The 19,991-nt window shown below is 35.6% G+C and overlaps 1 protein-coding gene across 1 annotated transcript in view; it reads right to left on the bottom strand.

Moving 5' to 3' along the window:
• Positions 1-6,260: 6,260 nt before the first annotated feature.
• Positions 6,261-19,991, bottom strand: part of PRKX (protein kinase, X-linked) — a 30,509-nt gene continuing 16,778 nt past the window's right edge. Inside the window, exons 5-9 of the mRNA XM_010001030.1 lie at positions 16,255-16,350; positions 13,161-13,218; positions 10,666-10,743; positions 7,170-7,318; positions 6,261-6,691 (exon numbers count right to left, since the gene is read on the bottom strand). Coding sequence (XP_009999332.1) covers positions 7,193-7,318; positions 10,666-10,743; positions 13,161-13,218; positions 16,255-16,350 — 358 coding nt within the window. The 3' untranslated portion in view covers positions 6,261-6,691; positions 7,170-7,192. The remainder of the gene's footprint in view (positions 6,692-7,169; positions 7,319-10,665; positions 10,744-13,160; positions 13,219-16,254; positions 16,351-19,991) is intronic.

The raw sequence follows: 19,991 nt of genomic DNA, 5'->3' as shown, positions 1-19,991 counted from the left end.
AGCTCCGGGCCTGGTGGGAAGGGCTCAGGAAGGAGAGGTTGGTGGAGGCCTCTGTGCCATGGGAGGGACCCCGTGGGGAAGCAGGGCAGGGCTGTCAGGAATCCTTCTTGCTGAGGAGGCAGGAGCAGCAGGAACCCCCAGCCTGTGAAGTGACTCTAAACCCCATCCCCTGTCCCCCTGTGCCGCTGGGGGGAAGGAGGGAGAGAAACCGGGAACCAAGGGATTGGGGCCCGGGAAGAAGGGAGGGGTGGGGTAACATCTGCAAGCCCTGCTCTGGGTGTGTCTGTGTCCTGGGGGTGTGTGATTGGTGTGGAATTACAGTATTATTTTTTCCCCAAGTTGAGTCTGTTTTGCCTGGGACCTTAATCGGTGAAGATCCCTCCTTGTCCTTTGTCTCGACCCAGGAGCTTTGTCCTCGTTAATCCAGAGTGTGTGTGTGTGGGGGAGTTGAGTGAGAGGCCATGGGGCTGTTCCTTTCTTGTCGTGTTGGGGCCAAACCAGGACGTGTGGATTTAAAGAAAGTTGCTATTGAAAAGCTGTGTTTCTAAGGCTCAGTGTTTGCTAGATGGCTCAGTTACATTCTCACAAAGCTGCTGAAAGCTGCTGGCCTTTCAAGGTAAGACAACTTAAATTCAGGCTCTGAAGGAAGCCTGACACACTGCATGCTCGAGTGAGCTGTTGTTTTCTTTATGCGATTTACAACAGGAGCCGCATTCAAAACACAACCACTTCCTCTGCACTGCTTACACTTGTGAAAAATAGAAAATTAAGAGGATGATGACTGCAAACCACTCTTAGCCTTCAACCAAGGGCTTTTAGTTTCAAGGATTCTCTAAACTAGATTAATGACTGACTAAAGTTGAAATAAACTCCAGCTCCTACAACTTTTTTTTTTTTAATACAATATCGGGGAGGGCAGTTTATGGCTTAGCAGCCAGCATAAAGCTAGAACAGGCACAATTTTCTCTATAGTACATGCACAAGTACATACTGCTCAGGCACACCAAATTATTTCTTGGTTTTAAGTCCAATTCAAGTTTATTTGGTTTCCCCAGTTTTCTCTCTTCCATTTGCCGTCTTTATCACCTCAGTCCAGAATACGGACAATATGCTGGACACAAAAAGGAACTAATAATAATAAATAAATAAATCTCAAGTTGGTTAGGTGTTTAAACCAGAACAGTCTACACTTTTCAAGGCATTTATTACATCCTGATAAAAGAAGTAAAAATCAGTGTAATAGAGACAGCACTTGCACAGCATCTTAAGAGTTTCACATACTAGAGGTAAGATAGTCCCTTAAGTTTGGTGCTTCAGCTTATGTGCCAGTTTTGGGATCTCCCTCTGAGGCTTCAGTGTCTGTGTGCCATAAATTACAGATCCTGGTTCTCAACTGCCCCAGCAATTCATTCTTACTGGCACTGAAACAAATGTAGCATATCAGATAAAATAGTACCATCCATCAAAGCTGGTGTAAGAGTCCTACTAACTGCTTTTTCTGTTGTCACAGTTGGGAATATTCCTGCACAAGAGTTGAAATACATTTGGATGTGTTGAGAAGTTCTTCCAGTTCATCTTGTTAAAATTTACAATATTCCTGGTTTCAAGGATAAATATGAAGCTTGACATACATTCATGCATGCCCCTTTTTTTTAGAGGGTGGATGGAAAGGTGGAGTGAGAGAAAGGAAAGATACTCTTCTGCTGAGGACAGTAGAACAGCTTTTTGCTTTTCCCATTAAAAGCTGCCTAAATTCTGAAGCTGAGATCGTAGCAGCTAGCAAAAGTTTGCACAAGAGATCGATACATGATTTATGTATCAATTCACAAAGTACTGGGAAAGATCCAGAGTTGCTGCAGTGCCAGTTCCTTTCAACCATTTCTTATCATACTGTTACTGGTTAACAGTAGGTCACAGAAGGGTGGTCTCCTGTCAAACAATGTTTTAACAGTGTTTTGCAGTAAAAGTTGCTAATGAACCATGAAAGTGAGACAGATTTGGGATTAGTGAGAAATGGTATGTGAGCATGGTCCAGACAAAGTTATATAAAAAAAACCCCAAAACGTACCTGCCCTGCATGATTGAAAAAGCATATTTAAACTGGTCCTTGTTGGATAACGTGTGGAGTTACACAAGAAGTAAAAAAAGACATAGTACTTGGGTTAGAACAAGTGAACAAAAACTCTGTAACATGGGAAAAGACTGGGGTAAGAACAAGATGCCAAACCAGATTCTTCACAAACACCATGGACACTTGCTAACATTGAAAACTTATGCTTTTAACTGAGAAGTTGTTTTGATTCATATCAAAGACATGACTAAAAGCTTGCCAGGGCTTAGTGGAGGTCTTCCTTCACTTTCCATTAGCAATTTTGTGAAGCACATGACATAGTGGTTTGCAAGAGAGAGACATCTATGAACAAAATTTATAATTAAGCCAGTCAGAAAGAAAGCACAACATTCTGTGTTAAAAAACCAACCCTTAACTAGTCCAAACTGTATCCAGCTGGTTCTATGCCTATGTAATTATCTCTGCAAGGTTAAGCTATCTAGTGGGTAAGAAATAAAATACAACTGACAATTTTTTTAAAAAAATGGACTTTTCAAGTTCTTGATGGAATATGAAATAAAGGTTTAGTTAGGTGTGCCTGACATAATAGGAATATTTTTTGATGTGTAAAGAAACTGAATGAAATGAGTGTTTCGGACAGTGTTCAGGTCATTAAGTCGTGAAAGTGTCGAAACAATTAGGGTAATTTAATCAAAGTTTAATGAGAAGTCTGACAAAGTTTTTCATAGATGGTGCACTACCTGAAATGAATTTAAAATATATACTTTTTGGTGCTTCCACCACAACTGAAATATGCTCCACCATTTGTGTCTTGCTCTGGAAAGACTTAACTCCTAAAAGGAGGGAACAGCTGTTTTTCTATTTCTCTCCTTCGTCCTTCATAATTTTTTGGATGAAGAGTCTTTACTTCCTCCCAACATAAATGGAAGCAAACTAGGTTTAAACATTTAAAAAGATATAAAGTTTTATTAAATGAATCCAGATTTGACAGATATTACATAAATTAAAATGCAATAAAATTTTACTAGGGTTTATGTACAGATCACAGTGATTTTCATTGTGCAATGAGGGCTGACTTTGTAACTTTGAACAGTACTTATACATGTGAGCTACAACAAGCAACCAGCAACACACAACGTTAGTCCAAGTTAAACTTTTAAGTCTAGCAATTCAAACTGATTATGCAGTACACAAATGCCTGCTACCACTATCACTACTTACTACACAGAGTATTTATAAAGCAAAGTTTGCCATAGAAAAGTGCAAAACATGGAAAGTCTGTACACAGTACAGTACAAAAAGGAATAATGCTACAGTCATTGAAAGCTGAAGAATAATTCTATAGCATAGGAAGCACTGCATCAAAACTCTTCTGAATGGCAAGCAGATAGGCTGAGGAACAGCCACATTTTTTTTGCTTTCAAAACTGCAAAATCCCTGTTCATCCATTTAAACATAGTTTAGTACCTATATTTGATCCATTAACAATGACTTTCTACAGTGGAAGACCACATTAGTTAAAGCTCAGTAGCACACATTAATTTATCAAGCTAATTTACAGGAAAATCTACAGCATATTCTCCATTGAAATAATGAAGTATTTATATAATTTGGTTACAAGGCAATTGAGTTTACAATGCATGTTTATCACTTAAAACCTCAAATTGGACAATTAAAAATATATAGATAGAAAACTCAAAAATAAAGGTTGCTTTTTTAATGTTTTAACATTCTTGTTCACCAAAGCAAAGGCCTATGGGCTCTTGCAAGAAAACAGTCCTTATGCAACACTCAATATGCAAAAACATGTTAACAGAAGCAACCATAATAAAATGAACTTCAGATAATATCATACTTGAATAGAATAAAAAAGTGTTCTAGTCTGTTTAAAAAACCCCACAGGTAAATCCAGAGTCCTTAGTGTAGGGTATACCAGGGACTTCTGCATGAGCACTCAAAAAGAACTACATTAGTGGGCCATGAAGTCCCAGCAAAAACTTAAAACAAAACAGACTCATTTGTGCAAATAAACAAAATGAGCAGGCAATAAAAACTTAGGAAGTTCAAGACTGTAGAGAAAATAACCAATCACTTAAAATGATGCTTCAAAAATGTTTGTGTTGTTTGTTGGGTTTTTTTAGGTAAGGATTTTAATAAAAAAAATAATGGAGTTTTGTACTAGAAAGCATGTTGAGGAGGTCAGTAGTTAGGCATATTATGTACACATGGCTCTGGAAACAATGTAAAGTCAATGGATTAGCATTATTAATAAGACTGTATTTGTTTATTTAGTCTCTATCATAATGAGTGTCAGTGCATCCACTGCCAGCAATGGAGAAGATTCATAAAAAGAAAATCCACTATCTCCTGTTGTTCAAGCATTCAAAACTTCTAACCACCAATGTGGCATATTAGTCAAATGCAACTTCATTTCCTTAGCTTTGATTTCCAACACAGTACAGAAAAAATATAAATATATTTAGCACACTATCCTTGTTGCAATATGTACATTTTTTTTTAGAAACTTGTTTTGTAGTACTCAGATTCCACACCTTACAAATAAGAAAAGAATAATATTGAACTGTGCTTGCTCCTCTTGGACAAATTAAACTGTGTTTTATGTGCTTGAGTTTTTCTGATTTATTTGGAATAAGTAATTCCACAGATAAAAAAAACAGTGGACCAGATTTCTTTTTTCAAGAGAGCAAGGTACATTTATCAGGTTAAAATTATAATTTCCTATGGATTTGCCTGTATTTCATTATACACTCCTACACAGTATTTATTGTGGCACTTCCGTAACATCAAGAATATTTTGTGATATTCTAGAACTGCCACTTTGAGGTATCCTGCAATCTCTTAAATTAACTTGTTTTGTGAAGAAAAATATCAAATACCTTACAAATTGCAAGTTCTCAACAGCACTTCTGTACCATTTAGAGCTAAATAAAAGACAATGGAGGTCATTTTTCCACAAGGATACTCCAGCTGCAGCTTTGTCATGAAATTATAATTGTGGTAATTTCATGAGTGACTACTAGAATCTCTACGTCATAAGCATTCAGGGTTTAGTTCAGCAAAAATAAATGTTTGGATTACATTTTGTATATAATTTCAGATAAAAAAATGTGGATAACAGTTTGTGGGAGAAACTCTGTGTGACCTACCTAAAAAGTTTTATGTAGAGCCAATAGTCATAGCAGTGGAAGTCCAGTGAGATAATGTGCTTTCAAAAAATTTTTTTTGGGTCTAAATATAATAATTTCACTAAACATTATCTAAAACCACAACATTTGAAAGAATGTATTTATTTTTTTGAGATCAAAACACTTTGAAACCAATTCCTCTGTATTAACACAAGTATCACAATATGTAACATGAAAAAACCCCAAAAAAAGGTCCTGACTTTTGTATACAATCTACCTTCACATTTATGTGTATTCATATACATAGATACATACATATGCACATAAAGACATTTGGTGCTACCTAAAATAAGTTGTTTTTGCAAATAATTCCTAAATGCAGTGTACTTATGCTGCTAGAAAGATGTCAGTACATAATGGAAAAGAGACTCCTTACATCTCAGGTTTGAACTCTGTACATATGCAACTCCTGGCAGCAGAGACTTAAGGACATTTCCAAAAGCAGGAGCAGAAAAATCAGGTTTTAATATATATTCAGTCTTCCCTCCATTATTCTGACGTGCCAAGGATTCAATAACAACTATTTCAATAATGAAAAAAGTCTGTTATGGATCATGGAGAAGACAGCAAGCTAAGAGAGAACAACTTCTGTAAGAGCCCTTTATCAGTATGCACTGAATTGCATGTTTACAGAGAGTTTTCATGTGAGGAATCTCATTTCAGACAGTGTATACTCACTCAATATTCCTGGTTTGTGAAGAAACATCACTGTAATAGAACTTCATAAATTAGCCATTAAGATGCATCTTAACAGACAACAGAACATGCCCTTGTGTTTCTGCTTTCAAGTACTATGGTTGAGGCATTGGAAATTTTAGATACAAATATATTTTAAAACTTAATTACTTTTATTTTGTACAAAGAATTAGAAAATGTATTTAAGGTGATGAAAAACTCATTTATCCTTTCAAGATTTTTATTTCTAGAGAGCTTCTTGAAAAACATTACTTGAAAAATAAAAATCATAGACTCTGCAAAATACAAAAAATTTACATCTTTGCACAGTTCCTGTGCTTTAGTTGTATTGTATTCATTATATACATATATACTAATTTGTGCTTTCAATTACACAAGTTTAGTATAAACTTATAAAATTAATTCTATGATTTAACTATGCAAAAAGGATCTGGGAATAGCAGGAAACTTAACTAAACCATAAGTTAAAAAAAATCCTAAAATACATAATTTTAATGAGTCTACTTCGGAGTAGACTATCAGTATTATAGCTAACTGATGTCAAATGTTTACAGCAAAGAATTATTCTTGCCTGCCTCCAACTCTTTAGATAATTACTATATACTAATACACATATCTGAATGCAGTATCATTCTTATGCACAAAGAAAGTCTTCATTTTCGTATTAACTCCATTTTTCTTCAGACTTGCTCTTAGCACTTCAATTTCCTTCCAGGTTCTAAGACAAAAAATAATGAAAGAGAAACACAAAACACAATGTGAAGCATCTGTATTGAATGAGCAGTATCAACCTATCAGTTATAAAACAGAATCCAGGGTACAGAACTAATCTGACAATCTTATTCCTCTATTTAAAGTCCTTGTTCTTTAATATAAAGATCTTGCAATCAACAATAATCACATTTCCTTATCTGTCAAATCGATTTAGGTATTTGCTTTTAACACATGATTTTAAAAGTTTTAAGGACAGAAGGACTTAAATGAGTAACTCTTCACTGTAGAACACCAAATTACCTTTGTCATTCCATAAGACTGCTTTACAATATTTTATTTAAACAGTTTACTTTCTATTATCTATTACTGTGACTCATGTTGGTAAGAAAGTATTAATCACTGTTTTGAATCAGAAGATCTAATTTCTGCATATTGCTCTCATTCACAGACCAGTAGTGTTTTGAAGAGGACGCCTGACATACCTGGTCCAGTGTAGATGCTGCATTCAAAAGTTCTTGAAAATTTCTAGATCTTTAGGGGGTACTGGAGGTGTCTTGTTCCAGTCATCTTCAGGATAAGCTTCAAAATTGGAAGTATCTCCATCATTGGATACTTTTGGTACTATGGGAGGCTAGTCAGAACAAGCACAACAGAAATGTTAGCGCAGTTTCCTCAATGAGCTCCCCTTCATCACATTAAATAAGAAATTCTGTAAAAGAATGATTAAACAATAGTGGTACCTATTTTTCTCTTTTTTCACTAATAATGAGAGAGAAGCTTGCAGCAACACAGACATGTTCCAATGCTTTGCCTATACTGCAGTTAAATACTGAAGTTAAGACACTTAGCAATACAGATACTTACTTTATTTAGCACTCAAGTCCTAGCTGCTTTGCAGACTGAAGGTAACTACTGCTAAAGATTACAACTAACCTTCCAGTCACCTGTGTAATCTGCTACTCTGCTTCCTTACTCCTCCCCTCTTCTGAGGCCTGAGCAAAAAGGAGTATAATCAGATTAGGTTCCTTTCAACGAAGAATGACTCTTAATAGCAGCATTGGTAACTGCTTTCTAATTGAAAAGTGTGTCTTGTCTTCATTGCTTTATAAGAGATCAATTCCTTTTAAGGAGGTTGAAATTGCTTATTTGTGTAGGCCTTGCACTGCCTACTAGGTTTTTTCCTAGCCTAGCAATACATTCAAGCAGGTAAAGAAATTGCTGCACTGTAAAAACTCATTTCACAAGGATGTCTTAATTCAAATGGATCTTTCTAAGGAAACTGAGGTGCCAAAATAAGTATCTGCTTTCTACTTCTTTCCTCAGAGAAGAAAATCCTTTGGATTTCTAGTATTGTCTACGAGTTTCACAGTACCTGCAGTTTTTCCTTCTCTTATATCTAGAATCAAGATTACTCTGCCCTTCAAGCCACAGGCTATGAGAGAAAGCTCCTTTCTCGAACACTTTATCACAGGGGTTAATGTGGGGCAAACCCCTTTTCTTCTCTCAAGGGACATTAATCTGTCTATCCGCTTCACCATAACAGAGAGCTTTAGTATCAAAATGAGTCCATGAAAACACTTTAGGATGAGAAAATCTTACGGGAAATCACCAAACTAGCTTATAAAAGTCATACCACAGAAAGAACTATAAAGTACAGCAAAATGTTACTCTGCAACTCCTCAAAAAGATAAAAGTCTGGCTTCTGCTAGCTCTGAGACCTTATCTCATCAGTTTGAAACAATGCTATCAGCAGGTTTTCAATGGGAAAGAAAGGGTCCTTGAGGGATGGCATTTTTAAGCTTCAGCCAAAAGCAAAGAACTACTTTTGCATGTGGTGGTCACAGGATATTGTCTAAGAAAACGTGCAGAATCTGCTCTGCTCCAAAGGACTGCGTGCTCCTCTGTGGGAAATGCTTGATGCCCCCACCCACCTCACCTCCTTTTGGGAATAAATGTGCATGCATTTGTGAACACACATTTAGGTACAAGAGGGAATGGGGGAAGAGTGCAAATGTCTGTATTTATCCTTTTTGTTGAACAGAACTACAGCTGAGTTCCAGCTAAGTTTAAGGTATCACAAGCCCACCAGCTCCTTTGCCAGACTTACAGCTCCAGAAATCCTACAGGTCTGCAGAAGCAGCAAGCTGCATGCTGGCAGTTCTCAACAGCTTTAGTAATCATCACTAGCACACAGTCCCCTACATAAGAAATATTTATCCGTGTTAGTTACAAGGATTTTACATTTAATCTCCTGTTGGGTAAGCTCTTCAATTTTAACAGCCCCCAAATTTTCCCCAAATACTGAACTAAGAACTTTATATCACCAGTATTGTCAGAGGGACAGCTCAGTGTTTTAATGGCCTTAATAAAAGAGAATATGGAAAGAAAAAAAAAAAAGGGGGGGGGGGGGGAGGAAGAATCTAAAATAGGGGTATTAACGTTAACAAAACTATTTTCTCTCTTTCAGCCATTACTATTTTTATATAATACTGATATTTATGATCTTAACAGGACTGTTAATCTATGTTTCATTTGTACAATAGCCCAATTCACACCTTTTAGGGAGAAAATGGAGTACAGGATACAGTAGTCCTGTATACATTATTTCACTATTTAATTAGTATAAAATAATGTGAAAATCTTTAAAATAATTCTGAATAATACAGCTGCCTCTAGAAATAAGGAAGTATCACATCCTTGCTCTGGAGTATAATTAGGCTGTGTCTCATCTTCTGAGAGCTAATTTAACCATTACAAACGTTAAGAAACAAGTTTTGGATTCAGAAATATCTGAGTGTCATGGTGACTTTTTTTTAAATAAAAATGCAACACAAGTGATGTTTTACCTCCAACATTCAATTTTTAGTCCTATTTGTTATTTGGTAATACAGTAGGTTGTGATAAATTTCATAATTAAAATACTTATAATATGCATTATGACCCAGTTTGTGTTTTTGCAGATGTGACCAGAATTTACAATAAATAATCTGAAGAATATGACTTCTCTACAAAAGATCTACGTAAATATTTATTTGGTGTAGTAATCACTAGAATGACCACGAACCCCACTCATTTAAAACAATGTAAACTTTTTAAAGAAAAACAAGTTACCCACAGCTTTGTATTAGGATGTTATTTACAAAAATACATTAAAAAAACATTTGAATCACTTATCTATTTTGCAAGAACTCAATTTAAGATACCTAGTCAGAAATTCATTGTAAGAAACTAAAGCAAAAAAATGGAAAACCAAACATTTAACTGGGCACTTGACTGACTGCATGACAACCTCCGTTATTGAAAATTATCGCTGCAAGAAATCTTACCAGTTAGAATTTTTAAAAATAAGGCAGTTTAACTTCCAAAGGACTTTAACAAGCATTTTGCAGTGTTGATAGCTTTTGCAAACATCTGCCCTGATACAATACTAGAATTCAGTGCTGTTAAAAAGTATGTTAAAACTACATTCATAAATCCTTCTCTCTCACCTTCCCTAATCCTCCTACTCCCATATGGTTTCCATTTTTTGGAAGCATTTACCTGAATTGAACTTGTCACAAAAATGCCCAAAGTAAAACACTTCCACAGATACAAGGGCAATAATAAAAAATACATATATTAAAAAAATCAAACCAATGAACTACCAATTCCTCCTCATCCCCCCAGACAAAAATTACTTGCAAAACCCTAAAACTGAAAATTACATGTTGTATTAACTAATCAGCTCGAGCGCAAAACAGGGATTTTTATTTTTTTTTTTTTTAGACATTTCATATATAGACAAAAATGCAAGTAGACATTCATATAATTAATTCTGGAGTGTAGAAGAGCAAACGTGCAATTACTGATGTGCACATATACACATGCTAGTACATACATATGAGCACACAGAGGCAACAGGCAACAAAATTTCAGAGCAGCTTAAATGAACAATAATTTCTTGTTGTGATGTCCTATACAGTATTTTGCAGAAAATACCTTTAGTCGCCTTTGAGGTACAGCATCCCAATCTATAGACCTGAACCATCGATGTCTCTTCACATCATCTGCTCCATTCTTTAAAGAAAAAAAACCAAATATTTACTAAGTTATATGCATGCCAAACTATGTGTTATAAGAACTGTAGCATCAAGGCAGACTAATGGTACATTTATCCTTTCTTCTTTTCTCAGGTAATAATCAGTAAAATATTCTACAGGATAAATTAATATTGTTCTTTCTGCAGCAGATTCCAAGTACCAGCAATAACATCAACTTTTTTTTTTTTTAAATGGCATTCTTCTGACACAAGGGAGATCAAGAATGGGCTTTACACATTCTAATTCTTACACCAATAAAAACCCAATAACTAAAGTTAATGGTGTCCTATATAAAAATAATGTCTGGGAAACACGTACTTCTATCAAATACTACAGACATTTAGAGCCAACAACAAGAGGTTTTCAGTACTGTTAAAAAAGTGTACATATAAACCCATTTGTTTTCATTTTAGATTTACAGTTAAGAGCATATTTGTCTCACAAGGATGGTTGTCTCTGGGCTGTTTTGATTATCTACACAAATAAAATAAACTTTTTTTTTCACCGCATGATGAAACTTGGTTCAAGCAGAGGCTCATTCTCAAGGCATTAAGCACTAGGGAAAAAACAGCTGGTTCTGTCTCAGGCCTGATCACAGCAGAGTTTTTTAACGCACAGCACTCAAGCTCATACCACCTGCAGCTCCATGGAACAAAGCATACCACACACTGCTTTTTTCAGATTTCTATGGAGTACCATAACATGCTTGTATCCACAGAGGCAACAAGGAGAGAGAGTAATGTGTTACCTAGTTCTCTGAAAAGTAGATCGGATTGCGTGCTTCATTGGAAAATACCCAATGTGATTGAAATATTTTTAAACCAACTACGATTCAGGAAAAGGATCAGACTTAAAACTTAGCTACCACCTCCACCTCAAATCCTGCTTCCAATTAGAACTGTTTTTGATTTTGACATTTCAGTCAATTGTCAGGAAAAACTCCAAATCCAAACAACCATAGACTACAAAAAACCAAAACAAAGGCAACTTTTCCCAAAACTGATGTTTGAATAAAATGAGGTTTGCTTTTGTTTCGTTCTTCTTCTAAATTGTCAAAAGATAGACTATTTTTCAATAGTCAGCAACTTCCTAAATTATCAGCTTATTAAAGTGTGGTTTTAATCTTCCTGATGCCTCCCCCACACCCCTCAAAAGTACTGAAAAGAATTCTAAAGGATAAGAAAAATACCTCTTTCCTAGCTTTTCTTACCAGTCTAAGTTTGTCTGAAAAAGAACTTTGGACAGCAGGCTCTAGCATCTATACGCATGTCAGTATGTTGAAGGAACCTGGATGACTATGCATCTTTTACCTTCTTCACTTATGTTCACCATAAATTGTGCTTTGTGCAAAAACAAGCAAACCTCTAATCTCCCTTGCCACAGGAAATGGAAATCTTAGCTGTCTCTATTAAACTAAAGATTACACAAGCTAAAGTAAGCAACCTCTAAGAACAATAACAAATCAACAAATACAGGATTAATTTACCTCTGCCAGAAGGGGAAATTAACCTACACTGAGTTGTGTATGGTGCTTTGGCTAGTCTGTTGAAGTACTTGAGTTAGCTCACATACTGCTGACTTCTCACTGTACTACCAACCATAGCTATTGTACAGTTCAAGAATCAAGTAAGCTTGTAATAAAGCTGTCTTCTTGGCATCACAAGTAGTACTGCATCAGGACATCTCAACAGAATTCACTGGATTGCTTTGTGTTTCTCCTTTACATATCACAGATGTAGATGTATTTTTGAGGTAGGCTGGAATGCTACCTAAGACACCTGAGCATATTTTTCACTACTAAGCTATTGCCTTCAGAAGTCTGTTCAAAATGGAATGAATAATTCTTGGTGGATGACTATTTGACTGTTTAACCAGCCCCACCACCAAACTATTAGGCAATGATGAAACATCATGGTACTACAACCACCTTTATATCCTTTTAAGTATTAAGTTTCAAATTTGATTTGTACTGCTAAGGTTAAACAACTCCAATGAAAGAATCAAAGCAGCTGGTGCCCTCTTCTGCAGGATTTTGCACCATGTTTCTGGTCTAATGTTAGTCTTCAAATTAATCAGTAAACAGGTGGGGTTTCTTTTGGGTTTTTTTTGGGGAGGTGGGGTGGACAGAAGATGGGCAGGTTACCATGGGGTGGGGTGAGTAGGGAAACTATCATGAAGGATAGCATTAATACAGAAAAATAGGAGTATGATTTCCAGAAATAGGCAGTTAAACTTTAAGTTTAGGATTGCACAACCCAAGTAGCATATGGAAAAATACATCTCTATTTCGTGCTTATAAAAACAAAAGCTATGAAAGAGCTGTTCCACATCTTTCCTACATTATTTTTTAACCTTGTGCTATGAATTGCATGACACCTAACATTTTACACTGACCTTCATGTTTCCTAATCGTCTTGTCCTGTCAACCACAAGCAGCTTCTTAATTAGGTCTCTGCAATAAAGAAAACATGATCTGTGTTAAACAGAATACGAGCATACTTCTCTTTGACTAGCTAATACTTTGCATAATTTACCAATTTGTTTCTTTCTCGTTTTAGGACACTTAAGAGTGAATAAAAGTAACTTCTAAAAGGAACTTGCAGGATTCTTGCAAGTTTCTTTTAGACTTTTTCAAGAAACAAAGGGAAAAAAAAAACTTCCTCTCTCTCTCCTCCCCTGCCCCAAATCCCTCTTCCACACTCCCAAGTAGTAACATATCTTCCTTTTTATTTTTGTATTTTGCTGAGCATTCCAAATCTCAAAATGGATCTCAAAAGTATTTGGCAGAACACAACTCTAATATATACAAAAAATACAGATAAAGCTACGCCCTCAACTTCATACATTGAAATTTAAATTCTGTGGCAGCTAAATATTCAGATAAACCATGGAAGAACTAGTTACCCGCTTAAAACTAGAAACAGCTATGAGCTTTAATTTCATTTAAAATGAAAAGCCTCCCATGAGATTCTCGTTCATTCAACAGTTCTCCAAAAAGCTAAATCAACATTTTAGAAGATGAAGTTTAGAGACAGAAAGGACTTCCATTTTAATAGCAAAGTACTTTAAATAGTAAATACCAAAACACTCCAAGATAAATCAAAGTGAGTATCACAATGTATTGAGTTAGTTTGTATAGTTATGAGTTGAGAGAAAAATGTGGCTTTACATTTCTATAAGCAGATTTTTTTATGTTAAAGATTATTTTGCTTTTTATTTTTAGAATAGCATTCTGGTTTCATTGCATAAAGTACTAATGACAGGAAAGAACAGAGGTTTAGCTATAATTCTTCTTTCTACAGCCTCAAATAGACCTAAGATACATTATTGCATGAAACGCTGGGGATCTACAGATTACGGCCAATTCCAATTTTTAATTTTGCAAAAGGTTTTTTAAAAAACTCGACCGCTTTATTTACAGAAAATAATGTAAACATACTGATGGCTACTATCAACAACTACTATCTCAAATTAAAACCAGTACTTGTCTCCTAGCACTAAAGCAATTCTGTTCCCCAAATCACAAAAGCATATGGACAAAGAATATATGAGCTGTAAGTGAATGGGCTAGACTGCTTGAAAAGCTGTTGTATTTGGGAAGAATATAGTTCTAAAATTGAGCTGGAAAAAAAAAAAAAATGCAATTACCAGATAAAAGGAGACTAAAAAAGTGAAGGTAGAAAGCAATTGTTAAAACTCTCATGATCATTGCAGCCAATGAATGTTTGGATTAGATTAAATCATGTGGCTGACTCCTTTTACAGTCACCTTCACAGAAATACATCCTTCTTGCCCTTCACAGAGAAGACTATTACTTATGGAGAAGGCTACAAAAATGGCTATAAACATACTTTAAAACAGAATTAGAACTGAAATTCAGAAGCCTAAAACTAGACTCAGAGGCACTACAATTTCAGACACAGCCTGGACATGACAGGATCCAAGATGGTCTTCACCCTTTTCAAGATATCAACTAATAGGAAGAAGACAGAAATCAAATGGGATACAAGTATGGTAAGAAGCAGGTTGCCTTCTTAGAACAAAACAGTCTTGGCACTTGCTTTATATTCATGGTGCAGAGATGCTAAAGACTATCCAGTTCTGCATACTGTAGTTTAAAAAAAAGGAAGAGGGGTCAACAGAACAAGAGATACAATATGCTAACAACTCCCCACAGAAAGCAGGTGAAGCCATGCAAATGAAAGCCATCATAGAAAACAAGATGTCAAAGGAGGAAACCCCAAGCTAAAAGAATCCCATGAGACCCCTTAAAGGCAAGTGTAGTGGGAAGAAGCTGAAAAAGAGTTGTATCAACAACTATGTTGATTAATGTATCCTACAATACACTGCCAGCCATGTCTAGACTGAAAAGCAAAACCTGTGTATGGGCACTTGCTACCATAAAACTTCACAGCATCTGGTATCTTCTGGATAGTAGAAATCAGTGTTGGTCTGTGAACATGAAGCACAAACAGAAGCTAACAGCATCTGTACTTTTAGAGGCTTTCAGTGTGTTAGACAGGTTGCTAGCAATAATCTGAGCTGCTCATCTTCTGATCAAACTCTTGTATGTTAATGCACACAATACTACGTGAGATAGATTTCTTCCTAAGACAGACTGGGTTACGAAGACCAGAAAATGATACCAGGCAAACTGGAAACAGGATCATTAGATCTACTGTACAACATTTTATCTATTTACCTAGTGGTGACAGTAAGCAAGTACCATCTCTAAGGTCACTTCTTCATACTGCCTTGAATAACTGATCTGGGAATTTTAGAATAACTACCTGTCCTCACTCACTCACCCACCACTGCTCCTGAGAAGAAACTTCATGTTCAAAACTGCACTTACTCTGTTCTAATATTTACTAACAATTATTTCAATTATGGCACTTTTAGAAAAGGAAAAAAGCATTTAATCTGTAACATATCTGTAACAACTGCAAAATACTATGAATAAAACCCACACATGTATATGTAAGATTGCATATTGAACCTAGGCCCTGCTATGGGAAGTGAAAGTTGATTTTACACTGGAATTTCTGAAGTATCAGAGTTCACTCATGTAGTTACACTGAGAGTGATTTAATTAATACAGATGCATACAAAGGAACAGTTTAGTGCTCAAGTCCCACTCTCCTAGTCTTCAATCATATTGAATTATATTATCATATTTTTCCTCTTTTCTTTCTTCCAGGCAAGAGCCTGGTATCAATGAGCTTTGTGAAAGGTGGAAAAGCATTTAATATTCTTAAATATGCAGAAAGGTAAGAGAGAGACATTATCTTGCAACCATATCTCCATCTTGAAGTCTACTCAACAAAAATGTTACTTGGACTGCTAATGTAAAAGTAATCTGAATATTTTCCAAGCTGGTGTTTTAGAAAATCAGAATCTGGTATCTGGTCTTCTATGAAGATCCTTTAGAAACAGTGCTCAGGAGGTGCTAAATAAAAAAAGACAGGTTTGGGAGTCATGGACTTACTTCACATATAAATCCAAATGTCTCGGGAAATCTATTTTGCCAGCAAGAATCTTCTGATATATACCAAATGGATTGTCATCAAAAAATGGAGGAAACCTATTTTAATACAGCAATTTTTTAAAGGTTAGAAAAATAATTTCTAGAAATCTTATAAACAGTATTATGTCATAGTAATTACCTTCAGAAATCAGATACAGTTCTATTTTGCAGGGCATCATCAATCAAATACTAACTTGAAGAGTAACTTAAGGCTGCTATTGTGAAACAGAAAACATTTTTCTATGCAACACATTGAATACAGAATGAAAATTGAAGTATTTTAAGAGATTTTTGTCACATTAATATAGTAAAAATATAAACTATCAAACAAGTTTTCAGTGTTAAAGTAAAAAATGCTTTGCCTTTATCTATGAAACCCAATGGTATACTTTCCAAAACACTGCTCCCATTTTTTATCTTTTATCTTGTCCTGTAACTGCAGGAATACCCTTATTCACTAGTTTCTATCTAAAGTGTCAAAGAACCCTCGTATGAATAGATTGTCCAGGTCAGTTTACTATTTCCTAGAAAGTTCATAATGAAGTTAGAAGCTAACAGACAGACTGCTTCTTGTCTTATAGCTTTCCTTTTCTATTTTAATACATACCCTGATTATTGCAAGAGGCAAAGAGTACTGGTACATAAGTACAATCAGTACAAGCAGCTTAGACTAAGTGCCAACAGATTTTATGAGTTGTAGTCACCTTTTTAGAAGTTACCTCAGGAAACCTTTTAGGGAAATGGAATAACTAACTACTCATTCATTAATTTCAGTCCCACTTTCACTTCCACAACTTGACAAAAACATGCCTCTTATTACATTTCTCTCTCAAAACCTCTCCAGAATTGAAAAAAAAAAAAATAAAAAAAAATCTGGAAATTCTAAGAATCTAGGGAAAAAATATTTGTATTTTCATAAATTCTTGCTTTGACACTAAAGAACAAGGAAAATGTCACAGACATTTAACTTGATTAAAATTCTCACACATTAGAGACTATCATATGAAGTTTCTTTTTCAGTAAATTCGATTTCCAGTTTTAAATTTGTTATTACACATTAACATCTATACATGCATAAAACTATTATAATGAGATTTTATAACTATATATTACTAAGGCGCCAGCCCATCTGAAGTGCAGTGGTTTGTTTCCTCCATCTCAAAACATTCAGTACACTGCTGACATGTGAATCAAGAAGAGTAAATGTGTTTTTATGTATTTACGTATGTTTAAATTGCTTTTTTCTTTTGAAAGAAATTACTTTGTCTAGGGTTCTTCAGATAAATTTAAATCAAACTTAACTATAATAATTTAAAAGCAATACTGATCAAAGTGCATTTGAACCGTATGCAAAGTGAGAGTAGCTTTGAAAGATTATCTAGCTTTCTTATGGACAAACTAAAACCAACAGCACAGGTTTTAGACAAAACAATGCAATTATTGTGTTGGAAGCTACCTAATAAATCAACAAGAAACCCCTTGAGCTTCAGACTGTCTTCACACCATAACACAAACAGCTGCCTTTTTTCCACTAACTGAAAAGAAGCTGAAAAAAAGTTCTCTCTGTATATGGGACAACAGCTGTAAACCATTTCTTTTGCTAACTGATGCATAACAATGACACTGACATTGGTCTCAAGGATAACAGACTTTAGCACTGGAGAAGTTGTAAAAACCTCAAGGGAAAAACACACAGGTCTGAGAGTATGAAACTGTAGACAGCAACAATTAGCTACCTAAAATGACAGACCAGTACATCACATAAGTACACCAAAGCAAAAATGAAAAAACACAAAGCCTTCATTAAATGAGAAAATTTAGTTAGCTCTCTGTCGGATGACAGTACAATTATGACGTAACATATCTACTGTTAAATAATAAGAATATTATCCTTTATGGTAGATTGTATTAGAACACATTTACTCAAAATAAATGTATCTTTTGACTCTAACTGATAGTTTGTTTAGCCTGTTTAGATTAACTCCATGAACTTGATATTAATAATCTGTTCTGTAAAGATTTCTTCCCACCCCTGGTTCTACTTGTTCTTTCCCATTCCTGTACTTTACTATCTTAAAACTAAATGGGACCTTGCCTTAAATCTTGTATGTGCAGAACTTGGAATTCTACGGGCCTCTAGAGATTACGTTAGAGAAACAAGACACTGCAGAACAGGAAAGTGTGGTTTTGGTTGTTTGTTTTTAGAAAAAAACATTTCCGTATACTCATATCTAGCAATTATTTTCAATTGCTTTTGGGGTTCAGAGAGAATAACTTCAGGAAATAACTAGCAAACATCTCAAATAATTCACTTGCAGGCAATAACTTAGTCTTGAAGTCAGGTTTTGTTCACCTTCAAATAATTTTCCTATTTCCTCAATATTCTTTGAATTCCAAGGGATAAAGTTACCTAGGACTGGTTTTGCATTAAAAGCATTGATAGCAAGTATCAGGCCACATCTTTAGTGCCAACAGCAGTGAAAAGCTAATAAAATGCTAAATGACAACCTGCCCTCCTAAGGAAAACAATTACTAGCCACAATCCCCGCCCCACTCAAACTCCAAAATCTTAAAAATCCTAGGCAAGCAGTATCAATCTACACTCCACCCCCTCAAAACAGAACAAACCCCTCCAAAACCCCACCACAACCAACAAAAAAATCCAACCCAAATCCCAGACAAAACACTAAAGAAAATTTCCAAAGTAAAGAAATACGTAACTGAGGCAAGCTTGGGTGAAGTCACTATACCATCTTTGGATAGGGACTCCGTCTGAACACTAAACAATAAATTAAAAAAAAGATCCCATTGTTACAAAAAGCATGTCTACAGAAATACTGTAGTAAAAACATTTATAAAATCACTTGCCACAGACAGCTGCTCTATCACCCTATGTGAGATCTCAACTGCATTTTAGAAATGTGTGACTTATCTCTAGTGGTTAAGAGTCTCTATAGCCAAAGTACTTCTATATTGAACTTGGGGGAATTCAGATCTGATCACCTGAGCCAGACAACAGCAGGACAGAGAAGATCCTACACAGATCATTGCATCTGCTCCCTTTTTTTAATGAAGAATATATGCCAGTCATAGGTCAGTAAAATTTATAGCAGTCATACTTCAGCACTCTGCAGTCTTGAGGTCTCACTGACTCCAGAGATGAGGTCTTGATGGACTATCAACTGTATTCAGTATGTTAAATTTGGAAACCATGTCTCTACTCCTGCTGTAGTAGAGAATCCTGTCAACATCTCTGGAAGGCACAGGAAAGAAAAATGCCCAGTATCCACTTACAATGAGACCACACAGAACAATCAAAGAATGGTCCCAGTGTAATTCATGGCAAAAGGGTAAATCACTGAGGCTACAGCTGGGAGACTGCAGCACCTGCGCTCGTGTTACAACACCAAATACTTCTAACGACAGTCTTCATGCTGTCTCGGACAAAGGTTAGTGGCAATAAAGCCATTGGGAATCTCTTGCTCCTTTCATACCTCCAAGAAGGATTTCCTTGACCAACGTGGGCCACTTACCCTTATAGGGAGCACTGAAAGGAAGGTGAGGCCTGGCCTCCACACAGATGAGCCTGCATTATTAACAATGATTTTTAACACCAGTCAGCCTGGGTCAGCAGGGAACAGCAGTATTTTTAAGCTTTTCCTGTCCAGAAACTGCCTTTGAGATTAAAAGTAAATGCA

The sequence above is a fragment of the Chaetura pelagica genome, unplaced genomic scaffold, assembly GCF_000747805.2.
Source record: "Chaetura pelagica isolate M959 unplaced genomic scaffold, ChaPel_1.0 scaffold126, whole genome shotgun sequence".
Lineage (NCBI taxonomy): Eukaryota > Metazoa > Chordata > Aves > Apodiformes > Apodidae > Chaetura > Chaetura pelagica.
This window is presented reverse-complemented; position numbering and strand designations above follow the sequence as displayed.